This window comes from Thermobia domestica, chromosome 8 (assembly GCF_964235325.1).
Source record: "Thermobia domestica chromosome 8, izTheDome1.hap1.1, whole genome shotgun sequence".
Taxonomy (NCBI): domain Eukaryota; kingdom Metazoa; phylum Arthropoda; class Insecta; order Zygentoma; family Lepismatidae; genus Thermobia; species Thermobia domestica.
The window spans coordinates 15,243,028-15,267,198 of NC_137461.1; the positions used below are offsets into that span (position 1 = coordinate 15,243,028).

Consider the following 24,171-nt stretch of genomic DNA (forward strand, 5'->3'; position numbering starts at 1 on the left):
CCATCAAGGAATTAAAGAACAGTATGCAAAGAGAGATAGCGATGTCTTAATAGCATCAAGCCTGAAAATTCTAACACATCTTTCTCTACCTCTTGATGATTCATGTCATGTTTCATCTCACCTTTCTTCCAGTCTCTTGTCATTTTTCTTTCCTTCATTGTACTCTATACTTATGTTCCTTTTTCTTTTACTTTTCTTCTTTCTTGCTTCTTTAGTCTCCAGATAACTTTCTACTTATTTTCTGAACTTCCACTTTCAATAGATAACTTTTCTTCCGGGCAAACGCTTTTTCACTATTATTCCTCACTTTTTTAATTCATTTGCTAAAGTCTTTCACTGCCGGTTATAAATTTTGAAAGTTTTTGTTGTACTCACTTCACTTACCCTTTATGTCAATATGGATAATACACAACAAAATTAAATTTGCAATGCTCACGTTTACAGCGCCCAACCACTATGGATAAATGTAGCTGATTGTGAGACAGCAACGCTGTTGGTGATGCTGCAACAGCGAGAATTCGACAAATATCTAACGTTGACAGATATAAAGAATAAAAAACATGATAGAACAATGATTACACTAGTATCGAATATGTTAATTTTAGTAAAACTGTTGTTCATTGCGAGTAGAATTATTCAATAAATAAAATCTCTACTGTATTATACAAAACTAATAATGTATTGTAAATTTACATTTGAAAATAAAAAACGTAGCGTATTCGTAAGTGTTAGAGCCTATAGACAATAAAAAGTAGAGTAAAAAGTAGCGTGTCGGCCAACTTGAAATTTTTGTACCTAGGTCACTCTAAAAAAATCGCCCAATCCGGTACTTGTAGCCCAATCTGGCAACACTGGACCAGAGCAGCTTGGAGAGATAGCTTGGCTTTGAACATGGACTAGGTCTATACCAAAAATTTAACAAAATAGTGTTTTGGCTCGGAGCAACCCCTTACATCTAAACGTTACGACTTGTTCGATTACACTTTGATGATCCCTCGTAAGAAAAACTGTGATTCTCATGGGTTCATACTCTAATAAATCTTGTAGTTAACTTTAAGTGCAATTGTTTCACATATACAGACTCAAACAACAAAAGAGGAAGATAATTATAAATTTAATGAGAAGAGAGAGATACAGGAGATAATTTAATTAGTTTTTAGAAATACATTAACAGTGTCAAAAATTCTTTGCATGTACAAGAAGATATTTTTGTCTTCTCCGAATCACATCGCTTCACTGGTATATCCGAGTCACCAGGTTTGGTGGGTCATAAGTCAAGCAGCTTCAGGGTCACAGATCACGAATTTCGTGGTCGGTTTCATCTCTTATTTGTACAGTATATAAAACCAAATACACTTAATGACTACTTTGGCAATATCTTCGTAACGAACATTTTTAATCTCTAAGATAGGACTCTAGATTAAAAGCTAAAATGAATAAAATGTTGGGTATTCATTGTACCAAATTATGATACTTCTCTTCTATGAGAATGTAACACAATTACACAATCGCAGATTTAAAACAGAAATGTCAATAAATAGAAATTAATATGTATTCATGTATTTCTCATATTCTTCATAATATTTATCACACTTAAAACACACATACATTGTACATTGCAAATTACTTTTGGAACTTTTCTATTTTCTTTTTTTTTCAATTAGAAGTAAATTCATTCTTGAAATTTATATTCGGTAAGTTTTAGTTTGTTTAATGTGTTGCATTGTATTCATGGGTGACAGCAATAATTTGTTTCTAGAGGGATTTAAATAGTATTCGCGTACCCGGTGGAAGACTGTTACATGCCAGAATTGCACATTTCTGGTAACATGACTTTTAAAATTTGTTATTCTATCAAAATCGCTTCCTGGAATACTGGTATTTTTGCCATCTAAGGATTAATTTGTTTAGTTACGTTTCTGCGAAAATACCACCAGGTAGAGCTCGCTTCTCTCTCTCTCTCTCTCTTCACTTTTGAGCCATTATAACTCAAAATTTCCATTTTTTTTTTTTTTTTTTTTTTTTGAGTTGTAACAGTCTTCCACCGGGTGTACGATATGTTGTGATACTTCATACAAAAGATGAAATTTGTTTTCTACAGTTCCCTGTTACAAACTCCTGTTTCTATTGCTGCTTCGAAAATTCACAGATGATTCCATGTTTATTTGTGCTTGTTCATTTCCATTCCATGTGAATTTTTAATAGAAATAAAAGCAAATATTACGGTCAATAAGTCTTTTTTTTAATGTTTAAAAAAACGATTTTATAGTGTCACTTCACCACTTATATTTTCATTCTTATCGCGGATCAACACAAGTTTTCACACCAAACGTGTTCTTACAACATTTAAATTTCCCACGACAATCTGAGTCGTAGTTACACTTAGATGATTCATCGTCCTGTATAATACTTGGACATGATCCTGGCTTCGGTGCAGTTGGATCTATTTCTGGTCTCTCGGGTTCAGGTTGAAAGGTTGGAACAGGATCTAGAACGAACCAAAGAATCATTTATTAGATTTGTTTAAAACAGAGAAGAAATAGTCACGTATCTCTTTCAAGAAGCCTTGTTTATTTTTTTATTCATAGATGGAATTAAAAATTGTGAATCTTATTTATATATTTATGATTTTTCTGCAAATTCATAATATTCATAATTTTTTAAGTACTGTAGCGAGAACAGCCATTACAAGAGAAATAAGTGGCCTGTTTCTTTCGAACAAGACTGTCAAATGCGAAATATCTAACAAGGAACCCTAGGTATCGATCAAAGCCCGATGTTCATGAAAATTTGTGTATAGGGAGAGTGCCTCGGGAAACCCACAAAGCCAAAATTGTAGCTGCAGTGTCCAAGATATTGGGACACTAGGGCTCGCGGGATATGTTGCGGGATATGCGGACACTAGGATATGTTGCAAACTTACACATTATTTTAATAAAGTTTCTGTAACTTGATCTTCTTTGAAACTGTGCCAGCCAATGGATCCATTCAAGAACAGTTTTTTTTGGGGGGAGGGGGGAAATCAGCATCTCCATCTCACACTCTTTATCTTTCTCAATTCACAAAGAAATGATTGTAGTGTTAACTATTATAAAATTAACATTTCATATTTGGCACGCGGAAGTTAAATGTGATTTTCTGAAGCAGAATATAGATCATTCTCTTCTCAGTTTGTAATAATTCTACATAAAAAAAAGTTTGCCTAATGGGGGTGCCAAGGCACCCACGTTGCGCACGCCTGTGAGTATATCGGAAAGAACCTTTCGATTTCAAAAGGCTATGTTTTCTTAAACAAATGAACGTAGACTCCTAGAGAAAGTTTTAAAATGCATGTCTCAACAAGAAGTTTAATTTACAAATAATGTATTTACTTCCTTGCTGGTACGTGTTTCTCTTATGCGTCTGCTATTTCCGTCGGAAATCCGGAGGTGATATGTCGATTTTTTTTTTTTTACTTAAGCAACCAGCGTCATAAACTGTTTGCGATGCCGAAATAAGATGCAGCAATGTGAGAATTAAATATTTTTCCCATGGGAGATGAATTTCACCTATATACGGACCATACTTATTCTCTCTCTCAATACCTTATATTATATTATATCATATCATATCATATCAGATCTATCTACCTACCTATCTATCTATCTATCTATCTATCTATCTATCTATCTATCTATATATATATATATATATATATATATATATATATATATATATATATATATATATATATATATATATATATATATATATATATATATATGTATATATATATCAAATATTTCTGTAGTCTAAAAAAATGTTATTTTTCCCTTCCTGTTGTAAATAAATTCAAGAAAATAAAGTGTTGTTCTAACTGCTACAGAAAGATTGAGAAACGAAATTTTTCATCAACTGTTTTAACTCTTAGTTTTGTTACACAAAGTAAGTTGTTTTTTCCTTTCATCTTTATGACCATTCATAACAATTATAGAATGGGATAGTTGTTACTGCCAGGGATTAAGATTTTCTTCTCCAGAGGGAATTCTAGTCAAGGAGTAATTCCTGGTATCCGCTTCCCCTTCAATTTGCACACCAAGATGCAGCACAGTATTTGTAAATGACAATTCCCCTGTTTGTATTGAAATCACACTTTCTGTAGCGAGAACCTAAAATACTTTTTTCGTTCCTGAGTCGCCATCTTGATGCAGCACGGAAATACTTAAATGTAACAAAGTAAAACAGTATGGTGAATAAAACGTATATTCATACATGTACAATATTTTAAAATTACACTGTATGGTTCTTTGTTTACAAACTATAATCTTTGAAATCCAATTATTCCTTTGATACACCCTGTATACATACAGTACTTATACACAGTCCGAACGATTTTTTATTTCAATCGATTACTTACTTGGCTGTGGATAAAATCCAGGGATGGCATTAAAATTGTAATAAATGGGCGGCATGCATTCCGTGGTGCCACACGCGCTCTGGCAACACTTGTAGTGTTCCACACAACCAGCGTCATTCCAGCAGGTGTATGCGCAGACTCCTGGAGTGGACACGGGGGGACAGTAGCCAGGTTTCTGTGACGCTGAAAATAAAAAAAATAAAAAAATAGTGAATACAGAAATATAGATCGAAAAATTAATATATAATCTATACATACAATAATATATTCGACGTTGCCTTTTCACGTTAAAATAGTGTTTGAAATGAATACCATCTCTCACACCTTAAACGACTAAAATAATAATAATAATAATAATAATAATAATAATAATAATAATAATAATATACCAGCTATGGTTCTGAAATTTAGCATATAAGCATCTAAGACATTAGGCTACAATATCCTTTATCATCCATCCCAGTTCAAGTATTTTAAATCTGCCGGGGACAATATTTATTGAACCTCCCTGGTAATTGTTCGTAATTTTGCATGGAAGTAGTGTAATTGTGAGGAAGAAATGAATAAAACATTTAAAAAAGCTAAAAAAAAAAAAAAAAGAATGAATGCATGTGTGAGGAATGCTCCTAGAAAAGCACCAGGTCCCCGTCGTTAGTAGCGGAAACGGCTTCATAGCTGGCCAAGAATTCTTACTAAATTTATAAAATTAACGTCGCAATTGTTTTCCTTATGCAAACTATCGAATAATAATGTTTTCTCTGAAGTAGTTTTATTCCACCGTTAGGAGTTACTTTCATAATTAGTTTGTTTTGAGTAAGTGACTTGAATCGCTACGCAAAAATGCGATTTTCTATATGCTTGCCTGCATCGATCTTGAAAATTCCTTCAATAATCGATTTCTCTCGTCGAGTACTACAAGAGTCAGTTAAAATCTCGCGGGCCCTTTTTTCTTCCTCATTTTGAACTGGTACATGAAATAGCAATTTTCTCCATGTCTACCTGCGCCGATTTTGAAAATTCCTTCGCTAATCGATTTCTTTCGTCGAGTACTATAAGAATCAGTTAAAAGCTCACAGGCCCTTTTTTCTTCCCCCCAACGAATTTTTGAACGTCAGTACTTCGGTTAAGATGTACTGTATTTTAAATTTCACTTTGTTAACCAACTGTCAGCAAGTAATAATAAGTGATCATTAACACGCTAATTGCATTGCACTGAGACCACACTGACAAAAAAAAGGACTAGGATTTCCGTGTGGATACATCGTATTTACACGGGTACGCTCCTTAAGTAATGTAATTTCATGTATAAAAGTACAGCAGGTGGGAACACCATGCCAAGTCTGGAGTTCGGCGTCGATCGAGACTCGTTGTGATTGGATAATTTCATTCACATGATTGATTTCGTGTTAAAAGCTATTACCCTCGTAAGGTGGGGAGTCACAGATTTAGAAAGAACCAAGAGGGGGCACTCGTAGGAAGGTAGTAACAACATTATATACCTAAGTTACCACCGTCGGAATGGGTATGGAGTTAATTCTAGATTTGAACGGTGGTGTAGATCGTACTACTGATGAAACAACATTACTTAATGTGGTGACGCGCGTAACCTGGTAAAAACAGCATTTACATGCCGACTGGATTATGCATTTTTCTCCGTGCAATTTCCCATTATTGCGGCTGGTCACTGACACATATGCAAGGATTTTAATTTCCATAGATCTTGCACAAACATTGTTAAGAGATAATAATTATGCCAATCATTATATTTTTCATTGTTGAGATATTGCCCTATTATTTACATTTATTTTTATTTCAACTTATCTGTTATATTTTGTTTATTTTCTTAAAATTTTAAGGTTGTTTCATTTCACGTTTTCTGTAATTTTCAGTTAGTTTCTTTCCCTTCAGCAGTGGTGGATCTAGGCCAGAACCGAGTGGCTTAGCTCCCCAGTTTTTTGAGTGACAAAATAATTACACCATTATTTATATATTTTTGAAAGTTTACATATACATATCATAGTTTGGGTACTGGCTCCCCCCCCCCCGTTTTTAACTTCTAGATCCGCCATTGCCCTTCAGTTATATAGATAGAAACACACATTTGACTCGACACACTAAGGTTTGGTGGATCAAGCCCCATATTAGATTCAATTCCCAATAGGTTTACAGTCCGTAAAGAATAGACCCAAACATTATTTCGACATTATGTTATATCACCGTCTTCTTCTTTTCCAGTAAATCCAAGAAGCAGGTGTACGGACCAAAGTGGTCAAGCAGACGTAGCAGGCAAACAAATAATTTTAGTGCCAACCTCAGAAAACAAAATTACCTATTTTCGTCTTTAAAATTATCGTATATTACAAATAATATCACCATACATTATATTACAAAACATAATAAAATCATATCCATAAATAAATTAAATGTCAACTGAAAACAGGGATTTCGTGTTATTATTCAGTTCAAAATCTTTTGTAGTCGTATACTCCAAATTTTGCAATTTATCGAAACGGAATGAGGCCCCAGGTCTCCCTAACGCAATTGAATGTTACTGAAAACCAGAAAACATGTCATTCTTTCATGAATTTTCTATTTGTATTGCTAGATGGCAGTGTACTAGACATAAGAAAACTGCTTTTAGGCCTACAATGTCGACGTACACAAGTGTGCCATCTGGTACCAATCAAACAGAACTTGTTGATTAGAGCTGCCACTTCAAGAGATTTAATTGTAAATTTCAGTGCTGCGACAGTGAAAGCTTAAGAGCTTACGCCTCTCTAAAACTGGTTGAAATATTTTCATTTCAAACTTTCACCTTCTTGCACACATTTCATTTCAAACTTTCACCTTCTTGCACACATTTCATTCAAACTTTCACCTTCTTGCACACATTTCATTCAAACTTTCACCTTCTTGCACACATTTCATTCAAACTTTCACCTTCTTGCACACATTTCATTTCAAACTTTCATCTTCTTGCACACATTTCATTTCATACTGCACACACTGGATATTAATAAGCACAAACTGCATATTAATACGGATATACTGTAATTACAATAGTTATAGCCTACGTCTAATTGTTACAGTTCCAGGAAACAATAGTATTAGAGTATTCATAGTGTTCAGGGTCCACCCGCGGGTGTCCATCGTGTCCAGATACCCACGAAAACTTCCTAACTATTTGTACACTTTCTCAATAAAATGATATTAAAAAAAAAAAAACAGGGAAATGATGGATATAACATGAAAATTTGATCTGCCAGTTCATCTACGAGGCACGTCCAGAAAGTAAGTTCCGTTTGGTAATAAAATTAAATTGTGTACAGATACAGAAAAAATATTTATTGCATAAAATTCTACAACTCTTAAACTACTTTTCCACATAACTGCCGAAATTTTGCAGGCATTTGTCATAGCGTGGCACAAGGTTTTGTATACCTTCTTCATAGAAGTTTGCCGTCTGTGTCTTCAACCAGTTGGAAACAGTTTCTTTCAGCTCGTCGTCATTGTTGAAGTGTTGACTACCAAGGAAAGACGTGAGATGTAAGAACAGATGAAAGTAACCCTGCGGTTTTCCTGGATCTTGTCATCAATCGCGTGAACCAGAAAACGAATCACCGCTCTGATTTCACAAGCGGCGGGATTTTCATTCAACACCGACATTGTAAAGAAGCACAACAAAGCGTACGTGACTGACAGCGATCTCCAAATGGCGCACGTTTCTTCTCCTTGATACAGAGCGTCTACCGCGCATGTGCGGAACTGCGATCGCAGCGCTGCAGCGGAGATAAATTGAAACGGAACTTACTTTCTGGACGTATATTCTTTCTCTTATAAAAACAGTCTAGTTTTTCCCCTGGAAATATAAGTAGAAGTATTTTACAATTACTTATCCTCTATTCCGGTGCAGAATAGTACCCGTTCAATACTACATGGACGATGTGGTTTGTAGTATTGCAACTCCCCGAAACGTTGGAGCCCTGGGTGTGCCCCTGATTCTGATTGAAACTAACGAATATGAGCAGTGGCGTGCGCAGAAATTCGTGGAATGAGGTTCACCCTAGATTCTATTTCGAACCATTTCCGGTTTCATAGTTCAACACTATGGAGCAAAAACGGTGATAGGTGGCGTGAAGCGACATTCTGCCATCCATTAAGTGTCCCATGAATACATTTAATAGCCTTTCTTAACTTTCTGCTACAACCGGAAGTGGTAAAATGTTATTACAACTTCTGGTTTTACATTGATCTACAAAGAGCACAAACGATAAGATATAGCCAGAAGCGATAGTTTGAAATCAGTGTTCGTCTATCGTATAGCCGATTTGACATAAGCGAAGCACTCTACCACTGAGCCACTACACTTAACCAATGTAAGTCTAAACATAAACTGAGCTCCGATATGTCTCTGAAAAGCCGTATAATGTTATTCATAAGTAGAATTATGTCGGTAATTCAGAAAGTAAAGCCTCCAAACCCACTACTTGGCCAATAGTATTGCAAACATTCTGAACTGTTTATCATTAATGCACTGATGTTCAAGCTATAGAATATCACTTGTTTCACCTTCCTGTCTCTTCTCGTTCGAGAGTAATGGAGCAATCCATGGCATCCAGTTGAAACAGAGAGCTGTCATTGAATTTCTGATTTCGGAAGGTTATGCGCCCAAAAACAGTCATCGCCGGTAACGAGTCATGAATACACCCGGAAACGAAACGTCAGTGGATGGAATAGAGCCAGACGTTCTCTCCTCCGCCAAAAAATTCAAGGTTGACCCATCTGCTGGCAAAGTGTTGTTGACATTCTGCCTCATCCTGCCTATAGTCCGGATCTTGCGCCCTGTAACTTCTGACTCTTCCCCAAACTTAAGGATCACCTTGAGAACCAACACTACAGTTGTGACGCAGAAGTCTAAGCAACAGTTCGAGAATGGTGTAGCCAGCAGCCACCACAATTCTTCGCCGACGGCATGAAAAACCTTGTTTGGCGTTGGCACAAGTTTGTTGCCCGTAATGGGGGCTATGTTGAAAAATTATGCTACCATTTGTAGCTGACATTGCAAGCTTTTCACTGATACCTGTTCCATGCTGTCAAACACAAATAAAGGTGTATATATCACCTTAGAGACATTAGGCTACTTTCTAAATCACCCACATAAATAAAGATAAACGAATTCCCTTTGAGAAATCGAGTTACTTTTTCAGTCCAAAGGATTATAATATTCTATTTGCTGTTTTACAATATGGATTTTAAAAGTAAGATGGGTGCCTAGCGTTTCTTGGATAGACCTTGTAATTCAGTACCTACCCCTATACGCTGCTAACATAATTATCAATGGTGAGTAGATACAGGAGTTTGACTGTTGAGGAATACAATATATTCCCATATCAGGTTACGCACGATGCAGGATTTATTGTTTGTGTTGTACCTATTGTATTTACCGTAACTTATGAAACTACTTACAGATGCCGTGGAAATAAAATGTTCTGCTTACCTCCTGAAGTGAACTGCCCTTCTATTCTGACGAAGAAAGATGTCAAGATAATTGTAAAACTAAAAATTATAATTCTTGCCTGTAATAATAAGAAAAGAAAGTTGCTATTAAAAGAAACAAAACTTTTTAGACAATGAACTTTCATAAAATTATTATTATTTGATTAACTGAAATACCATTTATGACTAACAATAAAACGTAGAAATCTTGTTATGCCTTCAACGTTAATCATAAATTAATATAATCTTTTACTATGATTTTAAAAAAGAATCCTGTTGTAACAGCTCTTAGGGAACTAGAGCCTACCAGCCAGCTTGTGGCATTCATATTCTTGACGTAATATGCAATCAGACCAACAGATCCTCTCACCGTTAATGTTGGATTTCTAAATAAGAGTTCGCTATTTCTTTATTTCATATTTGATTTTCTGTTTATCGTCTCTTTCAGCAGCGGGCTATATGAGACGTGGACCTATAGCTTAACGTGGGTTCCGAACCACATGAGCTCCTGCCGAGCATTGAACCCGGGTCTCTCACTCCAAAGGCGCATTCGCTAATCGCTTAGACGTGAAAGAGATCTTCTTTCTTTTAGGAAGCTCCCCAATTGTCCTTACGACTCTGTGTGGGTTATGCAACGCCATCAGTATTTGGCGAGAACGAACGGTTAAGCATCTTTTCTTTGACCAGGTCCAACACTGCTTTGCTCCTTTGATCTTACGAGAAGCGGTACTGCACTGAAACCAGAACGTAGGCTTTTATTATTCTACAGTAGTGTTGTAAAAAAAACGTTTTTTTTTCCTGTGAAGTTTTTCTTCAATAAAAAACATCGTTCTTTTTCATGTTTTTTTTTCAAATGTCCGTTTTTTTTTTCTGGCAACTATTATTTATTGATTTACGTTGCAGATTATTGAAATAATCAACAAAACTTGACTCGAAGCCCTCGTAACTTACAAATCATTTGTTTCTTTGTACATATATACTAGCAAAATTGTGTGATTATTCCTTTCGACCCCAGGTCATTTTTGGCGTTTTCCTACATTTCCAGTTAGTGACTTATTGCTCAAAAACCATTCATTCGATTGATATGGTTAAGGCCTTGTTTTTTAGAAAATGGATGTGGCTATTTTTTGGAGTAAGTTGCATTGCAGTGTTGCCAATGGGTGGGAAATTATTGAGGGAAATGTAGGGGTGAAAATTTACAAAAAAATCCCTAACCGAATTTCAAAATTTTTGTATCTAGTACCACTGCTGCTATATGGGTTCAAGTCACCTAAAAAAAATCTTTGCTGTGTTGACAAGGTACAGTGAAATCCTGAAATCGCTGGCTTCCATTCAAAGAGGAAGAGAAAAAATTCTGTCATACACATGAAATTTGGACACTTTTTACGCCTCACAAGCAAAAATCAAATATGCCGGGGCTACAGCTTCTCTAATTATCCTTTTAAAACTTTTTATGGTGCGTTCTGTAGGGCAAGAACAAAGCTTTCAGGTAGTGGTACGTTTGTTTCAATGTAGCCAGCAGGAGGGTAAAAATAGAGGGAAAAAGGGATGAAATTTTAAAAAAAAATCTCATTCTACCTCAGAAATTCACCATTTTCTTACCATTTCCAGAACATGGTTTATTATAAACCTCAACTGTACTTTCCCTAATTATTCTAGTGAAACTTTTTATGTTGCGCTGTATAGGCTAAGGATAAGGCTGTTAGACACTGGTACGTTTGTTCGAATGTAGCCAACAAGAAGGAAATAATAGAAATAAAAAAGGGATTTTTTCCAAAATTTCCCCCTAAAATCTGGAATTAAAATTTTCTGTAGCTGGCAACACTACTATCAGACACATACAAACTATCATAAAATAAGCTTTGATATCCCTCTAATATATCCTACAAGTATTGTGACGATATCTAATAAAGTAAGCATGTCAATAAAAAAATATATCATTCTACCTTTAAAAAAATCACAGTTATCTTCCCAATTAGAGAACAAGGTCTACTTTAAACCTCAACTGTACTTTCCCTAATTATCCTATTGAAACTTTCTATAGTGCGTTGTGTACAGCAAGGACAAGACTTCCAGATACTGGTACGCTTGGTCCGATATAGCCAACAAGAGGGAAATAATAGAGACAAAACAGATAATTTTTCCAAAATTTCCCCCTAAAATCTGGAATTAAAATTTTCTGTAGCTGATAACACTGCTACTAGACAGACGCAAACTATCTTAAATTAAACATTGGTACACCGCTAATATATCCTACAAGTATTATAACGATATTTATGGAACAAAACTTGTAATAACCAAAAATATATTACGGTAAACAGAAAAGTAGGGAAAAACTAGAAAAATCAAGGGTTAGAACCTAAATACGAATTTTTTGTACGTTCCCTAATTACCCCATTTTAACGATCTGTACTTGCGTTTGTTAAGTAAGGACAAATGTTCGATTGGCGTAAGTTGACTTGCAATATTACGTATAGGTACGGATTTATAAACAAAAATTTCTAATTTTTGCCCAAATTTAGGAAAAGTTTAATTTCCCTAATTGGCAACACTGCACGCAGGCCCGTCCAATTGATGTCAACAGTTAGGTATCCATCCGAGGTATCTACCTGGCAAATCTTAAGGAGGTCTTTCTACAACGAAGGAAGCTACAGGGAAAAAAGAAGTAAAGGAAATTCGAAATTAGAAAATTCTCGAATTTTTGACTGGGGTGAAATTTGAGAAGGAAATTCGACACCAGAAGAAAAAATTAATATGATAAACTATAGTCCAACCATATTTTGCAAGAATAATATCCCGATATCTTAATTAGTGTCCACACAGGAGCGGATTAAACAAATGACACACCCGTGTGTGCCACTTTGGCCACCGAGTATACATTTGATTACATGTTTTTGACTACTAACTCGTGTTGTTGTTGTAGTTATAGTCTCGACTAATAATAATATCGTTGTTGTAAACAATAACTTTATAAGGAAAATTTTCTCTCCTTTTTACATCTTAGTTCCAACACTGTTGGTGAGAAATGCAGGGTGTTTCAAAATGAATTTTGGAGTTTTAAGTCTTCGTAGTACTTATTACATTTTACGTACAATTATAAGCAATGCATCAAGTAAAAGAGCACCTCAAACAGTCTTTGCTACAAGTGTTCAATGTGAGATTCATTCGTCACATGGCACACATTTAGTCGATAGGCGAGAAAGGCCCATAAACCTTCCGCCATATGTCACAAAACACATTCAATTTAGGGGAGTCTCGTTTCAAGTGTACCATCTCCTGAGGATTTGCTGACGGCCAGATACAAACATTATGAGTGTTCACATTAGCTCTTAGGTGAAATGTCGATTTATCACTGAAGACGACATAATCCAGAAAGTCTTAATTGTTATGCAGCAATATTTCACTTGCGAAATTGGCACGTAAACCGTAGTCTGTAGGCTTTAGACCTGTAGCAACTGCAAACGATAAGGACGTAGTTGCAAGCGTCCTTAATATTCTTCACACAGACCGTTGCACTGTACAGATTCAGTCTTTATTAAAATACAAAAAAACTTTCTGCTCTCTAGTCTCCATCTTTGCTGCTTGCTCTTTCTAACGGCAGACAGAAGAAACAATGCATGTACATGCATGCGTACAAAACTGTTTGAGTTGCTCTTTCATTTGATATAATATTTATAATTGTAAGTTAATTGTAATAGATACTACAAAGTTTCAAAACCCTAATATTAATTTTGAAACACCCTGCATTACTTCAAATTGTGTCATCCTATATTCATGTCTTTTATATACTTATCATCAGGGCCGGTCCTAGTCAATTTGTCTCCCCATGCAATGGCAGAATTTGCCGTTTCCCCCTTTCTCCAGAAAGAACAAATCTTAAAAGTCATGATTTTAAGTATGCTACTCCAGCATGAACAATAAAGGTGAGGGTAAGTGCAGTTGCACTCAGAAAGGCTGAAATATTTACTAAAAATGCAATCCCCTTTTGTCTGTTTTATATATATATATATATATATATATATATATATATATATATATATATATATATATATATATATATATATATATATTAATCTATTACGTTAGTGAAAGATAAAGCAAACACACCTGCAGAGGAAAGATGTTAATCCTCTTTATAGAATTCACTATCGAGCTTTAATCTCAATGTATCAGTTTGCGATTCCAGTGCAACTAGCTCTTTTATATTTATTTCTTAATTTCTCTTCTATATCTGTTAACATTTAAAAAAAAAAAAAAAAAAAAAAAAACTTGTTTCTATCTTCAATGATAAGGAACTTGTTTCTGACAAAAACAAGACTAGTTGTCATATCAAAACTGTGATAACTTACTAAATGGAACAGATATTCACTACTATTCGAGAATTGAATTCTTGCATTTGACAACAATCAAGCAATTTGTGCTCGGATTTATTCGACCATTTGCTTTAGCATCGTACATGTGGCCTTAAATTAATGCAACTTAAACATAATTAATGAATGTAGTATTCAAATAGAAGGTCAGCTTAGTAAATGTAACTACCATCATCATGAAGTCTGTTTCCAACAAGAAATATTTCATTTAAATAATATACTTATGAAAGATTTTGCCGGACCATCCAAACTTGCCGCTCCACGCAAATACACGTGTTGCATATATGGTAGAGCATATCATATGCAACTGATATGCATATCATATATATCTATTCGACAAATTATTTATATATGACATTTAGAAAAATACTATTAAGCAAATTAGTATTAGTTTTTACCTTTAGACAAGTTATTTGAATTTTATACTGTTCGTGACATTATTTTCGTACTTATTAAAGGCCTGCTTTCAGGAAAAAACAAAATTCCATTTCTACTTTTATTTCTCAGTTGATATTGATGAAAACTGCTGAAACCCGAATTGTTAATAGGTATGGTATTCATGTAAATTGTAAAATATTTGTAGCGTATCAGTATCTAGTGTTTAATTTATGTTGCATTTTACGGTGATTATGCCTACATAAAAATATTTAATAGTTAAATAGACGTCAGATGCATTACAAATGACTATTTACGAAAAAAAAACGAAATTTAGAAAAAGAAAAAAAAACGAGAGTCAATGTTTCTGAAAAAATACGAACGGTTTTTTTTCTATTTACAACACTACTCTACAGTATTTATTTATTTTTTGTTGTTAAATATGACCTAATATATTTTATACAGGGTGTTTCAAAACAATAAAGACAATGTTCGGGAGGTGATTGCTGATACCAAGATAAGACAATATATATATATATATATAGACCAACCTGGGTGCACAAATGCTTCCTTTCGGAGTTATAGGCTGCCGAGAACATGAAGAAATGAATTTTAGAGGTCCATAGCTCCAACACTATAAGACCTACAGTAATCGGGTCAAGACTCTACTTACGTACTAGGGGACCTATTCAAATAACCATGTTTCAGAATCCTACGTTACTTCAGCAATAATTTTTATAGAAGTTGTGGTGTGAGTACTTCAAATTATATTCCCGTAGCCAAACTGCCTCTATAAAAATTGTTGCGTGAGTACTTTACGATTCTGAAACAAGTACTTTTTCGATAGGATACATATTAGTTCCTAAGTGAAGTCTTGATCCGATTACGTTTGATCCAATAATTTTGGAGTTATGAATATTAAAAGTTCGTTTTTCATGTTTTCGGCAGAAGATAACTCTGAAACGAAGCATTTGTGCACTCAGATTGGTCTATAATTTTCGTCTTACCTTGGGGTCAGGAATCATCTCACAAACGTTGTCGGTGCTGTTTTGAAACACTCTGTATATATGAGGGATTGAGAGTTTAATTGTTCATAGTGGTATAGCTGAACAGCTAACGTGGTCTTGTTATAATCTAGTGATGAGCGCAAGAGTCTTGGTCTTGCAGTTTTTGAAAGAGTCTTGCATGCAAGAACAAGACCAAGACCAAGACCAAGACCAGGAATCCCGATGCAAGACCAAGACCAAGACCAAGGGGTGCAAGACCAAGACCAAGACCATAGCTGCAAGACTAAGACCAAGACCAAGACTCTTGCGCAAGAGTCTTGCACAAGTACGGTCCTACTTAATTTTTTGTAGAATGTAAAAAGGAAGTGGGAAAATCATTAGATCTTTCACGTGAACTTCTTGGCTCCAGTAAAAATACCGCCGGAGTGAATGTGTCCCCAGTAGTATATGCAATCCTTGTGAGTCGATATGCTCCTGTAACATATAGCTACAGTATGTCGTTTTTTTGAATCGGTTGTTCATGAGATGACCGACAGCATAATTCTATGAATTGTTACAAGCTATAATAACTTCAGTGTCTGATTTACTCTGGTCATCATTTGATCATTCACGACGGCCCATGATTGGATTTTGAGAAATCATACGAAGAACAGTTGTGTCCATAAGAAGTGGATAAGCAAAAATAAACTAGAGCATGTTATGGACACGGTAGCTCAGTGGCAGAGCATTCACCTCTGGTACATGGGGCCCTGGTTCGATCGCAGCTTGCGCTATGTGAGCTTCTTTGGTGAACAAACACCCTGTCCGTGGGTTTTCCGGTTTCCTCGTACTTTCTTCATTCCACCATTTCTCTTCATCACTGTTTCCCTTAGCTTCAGTGTAATAATCGTGGGACGTTAAAGTAGATATTTCATTCCATTTCAAAGCATATTAGTGGTGTTCTTCTTCCAAAACTAAAGAGAAATGTAGTATTGAACATCGGAAATTCCGTACACCATAGGTGCCGACTACATGGGTACGACCTTGGCTCTGAATTGGCGTGGGAGACCCGGGTTCGATTCCCGGCGGGAGCTCATGTGGTTCGGGTTCCACGTTAATCAGTAGGTCCACGTCTCATACAGCCTCGCTGCTGAACGGGACGCTAAACTAAAAATCACCTCACCTCACCTTGGCTCTGAAGTTCAAACATCCGTTGAAAATTTTTAATGTGTACTTATAAAATTAATATTGAAATAACATTTTCATGATATTGACAAAAACTTAGCGCATGTGACCGCAAGTTTGATTTCATAGGTGGATGCTTATACGTTGAATAATTGTTTATCACTATAACTTATAGCTCCCTTTGTTATACATCATATCTAAGATCCAACGATATAACATTATACAACAATAAATAATCTATATTCACAACTGAGAGTAATTTCGTACTTATTTCAAATAGCTTGAAGTTTGATGCCGTTGTTATGTATTTCTAATGTAGGTCAAAAGTATTTATATAAATTGAGTTTACACAAAAGACATAGCCAGTTGAGTCGTTTTCGGTTTTCACTCAAATTATTCTAAAATATTGGGGCCGCGGTGGCTCAGTTGTAGAGCGTTCAGCTCTGGTGTTTGGGGTCCCGCGTCCGATCCCAGCCCCCGCCAAGTGAACTTTGTGGTGGACAAATAACATGTGCGTGGGTTTCATCGGAGTTCTCCCGTTTCCTCCCACTTTCCACCATTTTCATTCATTTTTCATCATCACCGTCTCCTTTAGTCTAGCCGGCATAATCGTAGGACGTAAAACTCACAAATTTAATTTCATTTCATATTCTAAAATATTAAGAGGTTTAATTATTATTATTTTAATTTTTTCTCTCTTTTTTGGTCAATATTTCAAAACATATCATCGGCGTCATAATAATAGGTATTCTGCCATTATTGGCAGGTCACTTGCTGCAGCTGAGAAGCTTCGATGAGTATGGTCCTCAGCTAGCCTCTTCGTCTTAACGTAGCAATTTTCTGTCCTAATATCTTTCTTCAACTACAATCTCCTTCGCCCCCTCCCTCTAGCACGTCCCTCATCATACAGTTCCTCCTCAGCTAATGTCCTCCTCTTAATTACATCTAAAATTCTTCTTTTCTCCCCTACTGCTACTATTTCTAAAACCTTCGCATTCGTTTTCCATTCAACCCAGCAGATTCTCTCCCTTTTTGCTCCATGCCCACATTTCGAAAGTCTAATTATTTCATCGTTTTTGCGTAATGTCCTTGTTTCTGCCCCATGCAGTACATATTAGAATCAGTAAAACAAAATTTCAATATTTAATTGGGAGTTTGTTCAATACAAATCGTGGTTGGAAAGAAAAAAATCTGACGCCTTTAGAGTGTAAAAATAATTTTGCAATTTCTGGTATTTCAGTAATCTGTGCCGTCTTGGTTTTCTTTCATGCGTCTCACTGTCAGGGGTAGCTTCCCCAGTTTGGGAACCAGCGGAGTATTCGATCTGTTAAAACATATGAAAATATTACGAAATGTTGTGATTTATCTTATAAGTAGTGAAGCGTGATCACCCATTAAAAAAAAGTAAAGGTCATCGCCTATGTTGTACAGTATCATCACACTTACACGAAGGTAAAATATATTACATTTAGAAACATACATTGTATTTCCCTCACTATTGACGCAATGTAGGATTTATTATCCCTTACATCCAGAGTAAAATTTACTTATGAAAATCATAGATTTCTTAAAAGCAAAACTTGCAAGACTCTTGCAATCAAGACCAAGACTGAGTGTGCAAGACCAAGACCAAGACCAAGACTAGGTGTGCAAGACCAAGACCAAGACCGAGGGTTCCAGTGCAAGACCAAGACCAAGACCGCATGTGCAAGACCAAGACCAAGACCAAGACCACCCGGGTCTTGGTCTTGGTCTTGCATTTGCTCATCACTATTATAATCTAAAAAGTTCGTAGTTTGATTCATGACATGACTTCACACCTATCTGTGAAACGAAGTGATGAAGGATAAGACTCCTATTACGGTAGAACTTGAACTCGGAAATGACATTAAATGTCTAGTTTAACATTCCACGTAGGGATGCGCACGAGACAAGAGTTGTGGCTGTCTCGTCTCGAAAATGTGCTGTAAAAGTGATGTTTCGACTCGAAAAATATATATATCTCTATTGGAAGAACCGTGACGCGACTCGAATTTTGTCAGGAACATCCTGTCTCGACTCGTCTCGTGCGCATCCCTAATTCCACGTAGGCTAAAGGACACATATGAATGATAAGTGAATGATTATGAATAAATCATGTAATGAGAATGTCGGACGAACTGGTGCAACCCTAAGAGAATTCTTGAACATGTTGTTATCCACTGAAAACTCGCGTGGCCAAGAATCGAACTAGGGACACCACACATACACAAAAAAAGATGAGCGCTTAACTACTAAGCCACTGTGCTCGATAACTAGAGACGTTGTACTTCCAGCTGGATTTGAACTAGGATCCATAAGCACTGAAAAAAGAAAACTCTAGAAAGAGGCAATGTGGATCATTGGTAGAGAGCTTTCGTTTGGTGTGTGGGGTCCATGGTTCGATTCCCGGCGAAGTAAGTTTTGGTGGATAACATCGTGCTGGTGGGTTTTCTCGGGGTACTCCCGTTTCCTCCCACTTTCTCATTCCACCAATTCTTCCATCATCATTCACTTGCCTTAAAGAGTCTTCATCCCGGCGAAATTAAAATACCGCTAATTTTACAGTAATTATGTGATATCTTCAAATAGATAAAAGATAATTGAAATATGGAACAAGAGCGCCCTAGACAATATTATTTTGCATGAGGTACCGTTATCACAAGTCACCTTGTGGCTTTCCGTTTTCAGCTGTTTAGAAACGCGAAAATAAATGCCGATTTTCAAAATGGCTCGAAATCGAAAGCAGATAAGCGAGTCGTGATAACGGTTTCTCATGTAAAATAATATTGTCTAGGGCGCTCTTGTTCCACATTTCGATTATCTTTTATCTATTTGAAAATATCACATAATTGCTGTAAAATTAGCGGTATTTTAATTTCGCCGGGATGAAGACTCTTAATCATTATCTCACTTAGCCCAAAGGACATTATCCTGATACGTTAAACTTAAAGATTTTTTCTAGACATGAGACTACCTGGGGAGGGACTCAGTTTCCTCTATACAATTTCTCAATATATTTTCCTCGACGGGGGTTCCTGGTGGATTATCCGTTGAAACATTCTGACTGGAGAATTTTCAGGATTTTTTTCTGGTTCGTATTTATAAAGCTAGAGACATTAGTAGACTTCTTTGGCGGGAATGTGACTGCTGTTATCTCTTAAGATAACAAATTAAATGAAAGTTAAAGAAGTAAAACCGAGAACGAAATGGACAACGAAACCATTAACCAATAAAAATATCCGAAACTATTTCCAGGATGGTACCTAACATATAGCTGCCAGGCCGCTTCTTGCTTCGCTTCCCTCGGATAGTATGATCGAAAAGGGATTGTACTTTACCAGCACTTTACAATCACACTGAAACACTATGTAAATTTTTCATTACCAAGTATGAAACAATATTTTAAAAAATCCAGTTTTTAAAAGTTATTAGAAGCTTTGAATCTGCTTAATATTCCTATCCATGCATTCAAAATACTTGATCGTGCATATTTGTTTAGAATGGAAAATTTTCAAAAATAAAGGGGAAAGTTTTCCGGGAAAATTTTTAAATCTCACATCACTATAGTCAGAACGCTTAGTCGAAGACTGTGTAAATACTGATTTCGTAATCTTGGCCATCTGCGGGATGAACACGCATATTGATTATTTTAACGAAGAGAATTCTTTGATACCCTACGAATAGAAAATGAAATGAAATCTTTGAGTTTTACGTCCCACGCTTATGGCGGTTAGGCTAAAGGAGACGGTGATGATGAGTAATGAATGAATGAAGAAAGTGGTAGGAAACGGGAGAACCCCGAGAAAACCGAAGCGCACGGTGTTTGTCCACCACAAGGTCCACTTGGCGGGGGCTGGGATCGAACCCGGGATCCCAAGCACCAGAGGTGAACGCTCTACCACTAAGCCACCGCGGCCCCACTCTACGAATAGAATCCACGATCAGTGAACCTACTGTCCAGAAATGCATTATAAAAAGGAAATAAACAAACATCTCACTTAATTAGGTACGTACAATGTTCGGATAGTTCCACTGAGGATAAAAAAAATTCAGTCAAGAAATTCAAACCCGGGAATTCTCAATTCCTGCATGAGAAGACTACCTGCTAATTTACTATCTTGGGTCTGTTCTATTTCACTTTCTTAACATGGATCAGAGTGGCTCGGAAGCTCAGTGGTAGAGCGCTCACCTCTGGTGTTCAGGATTCTTGGTTCGATCCCAGTTCATCCAAGAGTTTGTGATGGGCAACTTCGTGATTTTAATTTGTAGGTTTCTCGTTTCCTCCTACACTATAATCCATCAATTCTTTCACAACCACTTACTCTAATTTAGCATAAACGTCGGAAGTGATAGTAAAATTTTCAATTCAGCTTTAAAGTTTGTTATGCAATTGGATTGATTATTAAGGGTGGTCGGTGAAAGGTTTGTATAAAAAAGGGAAAGAAGTGTACGGTATGTGGTATTTATTGATCTAGAAAAGGCTTTTGACCGCGTGAATTGAGAATTATTATTGGAAGTTCTAAAGAAGGTTGGATTGGAATGGAAAGATCGAAGACTCAAAAGAAACTTATATATGAACCAACAAGTAAGTATTAAAATAGGGGGAAAAACGACAGAGGAGAGTGCAATTTGAAAGGGGGCTCGACAGGGATGCTGTATCTCGACTACGTTATTTAATATCTATCTAGAAGAGATAGTGAAAAAGAGCCTACATAAGGAAGAGGGCATTTCAGTAGGAGATAGAATGATTAGGTGTATACGGTTTGCAGATGATATGGCGCTTGTTAGAGAATGTGAAGAGAAAACCAATAAGATGTTAGAAGAATTGAGGAAGGGCTGGGAAGAATGTGGAATGAAAATAAATGTTAGAAACACAAAAGCCATGATGACTGGAACGAAGCGGTTGGTGTCAAATACAGAAGTAAGAGGGAAGAGAATAAAACAGATGAGTATTTATTTTATATATATCTGTGAGTATTGTTAGTGATGATATGAAGTGTGAACGTGAAATGAAAGCAGGTATAGGAATGGCGAAATAAGTCTTTAGGAGAAAGAAAATTCTGTTTTGTGGGATCTTGAACAAAGAGTTGGGGAAAAAATTTATTAAGTGCTTCGTGTAAAGTATTATGCTGTATCGGTCAGAAATATGGCCATTACGCAAAAATGATTAAAAACGACTGGAAACTTTCGAAATGTTGGTGGTAAGAAGAACGAAAATAATTATCTGCGTCGAGCGGAAGACGGATGAGAGGGTGTTAGAAATGATAGGGGAGAAAAGAACAATTTTAGATATTATTAAGAAGAGCACGAGAAACTGGTTGGGACATTGGTTAAGAAGGAAATGTACCATGGGGGACATGCTAGAGGGTATGGTGGCAGGAAAGACAGGGAGCGGGCGAAGCAGACTACAATTAATTTAAGATATTAAAATAGAGAAAACATACGTGTAGATGAAGAGGTTAGAAGAAGACTGTGGGGCATGGAAACTTCTCAGTTGCAGCAAGTGACCTGCTTATAATGGCAGAATACCTATGATGATGATGATGATGATGATGATATAAATGCTGTTAGTGTACCTTGGCTGTAGACATAGATAAGTACTACTTCATCCTTCATCCAGATTATGTAGGTTTTCAGAACCGCAACTCATTACTAGCACACGTGTGTTTTAAATTAGAAACAATTGAAAAACAAAATAATAATGAAATTATAATAGCAAAGAAATAATTAAATCAAAACACTTACCATTTCTAAAGAAGAAAAGTGCTGAAGTACTCTTATTAGACAATTAGCAATATTAACAAATCACAAACACTAAAAAGAATATACAACGTCGCTATTCTATGAGAGACAACACACACACTGTCTGAGATGGGATGTGGATTTCCTGTGAAATTCTTTTTCTTCTTTTTAAAACAACAGAAGAAAAATGAAGGAAAACTAACTCACATATATATATATATATATATATATATATATATATATATATATATATATATATATATATATATATATATATATATAACACACAGACAGGGTCATTTCCACTAAAGAACAGCACCTGACGCCACGCCCTTGAGAGATTCTGCGAACCTTGTACTTGTACTTAAAGAAGGGTAAGCCCACTGGAAAACCAAAATCAGCATTCTTATGCAAATTTAAGCAGATTTTTTTACTTATGTTACTTTATGACTCAGCTTAGATTAAAAGATTAAAAAAGCTGCTTAAAATATTGTACAAATCATCATTGTTTGCTTTTTCTTGGAACAAACATGACAAAAAGAAAAGCTAATATTTATTTCGTTTATGTATGCATAAATGTATGAGCTAGTAGGTCATTGTTTCATAATTCTTGTCTGGAGTGAAATATGGATCTCCTTCTGTGACCTTTAGAGTGACTTTTCAATTAAGTTAAAGATGGGAAACTAAAGAGTAACAAAACACATGCTGTGAAAATATGTTAATACTATACTATTGTTTTTTAATTACTCAGTAATGTTTGTTTTCAAGTTTCTGTATTTGAAACGCCAGAGAATCGTGTTCTGATAGTTAGCACTTCATCAATTTTTAGTATCACATTTCCATTTTACGTTCTAAATAATTACGTCTTTGTTTTCAAAAAAAGTGAAAACTAACTACTAACAGATCTATGTTTATGCAATTTTGGCTTACTGAAATGGTTATGAGCAAGGACGCCGATCCTGGGGGCCGAGCCCCCCCCCCCCCCCCCCCGAAGCTCATGTGAGCCCCCTATTTTAATTATGAATATACAATATTTGGCATAATGTGAGTGCAATTTGTCTTTAAATCTTCATAAATATACCTTCTGCATCTGAATCTCCCCTTCCCCAAATTTACAGAGAAATCGGCGCCCATGGTTATGAGGCCTAATCACTGCGAAATTAAAATACCGCTAATTTTACAGCAATTATATGATATCTTCAAATAGACAATCGAAATGTGGATACAAGAGCTCGCTAGACGACATTATTTTGCGTGAGGTACCGTTATCAGGAGTCACCTAGTAGTTCTCCGTTTGCAGTTATTTATAAACGCGAAAATAAATGCCGATTTTTAGTGATTTTTAGTGAAATATGTAATTGGTAGTGGAATGAGAACGTAAGAGGAATAGAAATAAAACCATGAACAATATTGACTAGCACGAAGTCACATGACCTGGAGTCGAACCAGGGACACCAATCTTCAGAGTTGATATTACAATCACTAGTCCAACGCCTACACCTGAACTAGAGCAAAGAAGGAAATTTTGAGCTAACGTTTTCTTATTTTTTTATTTACTTATCATTTTATTCAATTTGTTTCTCTCTCTTCCTTCTATGAA

At 35.8% G+C, this 24,171-nt stretch overlaps 1 protein-coding gene across 1 annotated transcript; it reads right to left on the reverse strand.

Moving 5' to 3' along the window:
- Nucleotides 1-1,138: 1,138 nt before the first annotated feature.
- Nucleotides 1,139-22,705, reverse strand: LOC145691563 (WAP four-disulfide core domain protein 2-like). The gene is made up of 4 exons (XM_081766966.1): nucleotides 22,575-22,705; nucleotides 9,894-9,972; nucleotides 4,397-4,579; nucleotides 1,139-2,488 (listed from the first exon to the last, which is right to left on the reverse strand). The coding sequence occupies exons 1-4, from the start codon at nucleotides 22,575-22,577 to the stop codon at nucleotides 2,298-2,300; spliced, it is 456 nt and encodes a 151-aa protein (XP_081623092.1). The 5' UTR covers nucleotides 22,578-22,705; the 3' UTR covers nucleotides 1,139-2,297.
- Between the last annotated feature and the right edge of the window lie 1,466 nt (nucleotides 22,706-24,171).

What these genes read in the sequence shown, in the direction of transcription:
- LOC145691563 (XM_081766966.1), bottom strand. An exon ending in AGGGCAGTTCACTTCAGGAG is followed by an intron (nt 4,580 to 9,893) that starts GTAAGCAGAACA and finishes TTTTATTTTCAG; the next exon opens with CGTCACAGAAACCTGGCTAC. An exon ending in TGGATTTTATCCACAGCCAA is followed by an intron (nt 2,489 to 4,396) that starts GTAAGTAATCGA and finishes GGTTCGTTCTAG; the next exon opens with ATCCTGTTCCAACCTTTCAA.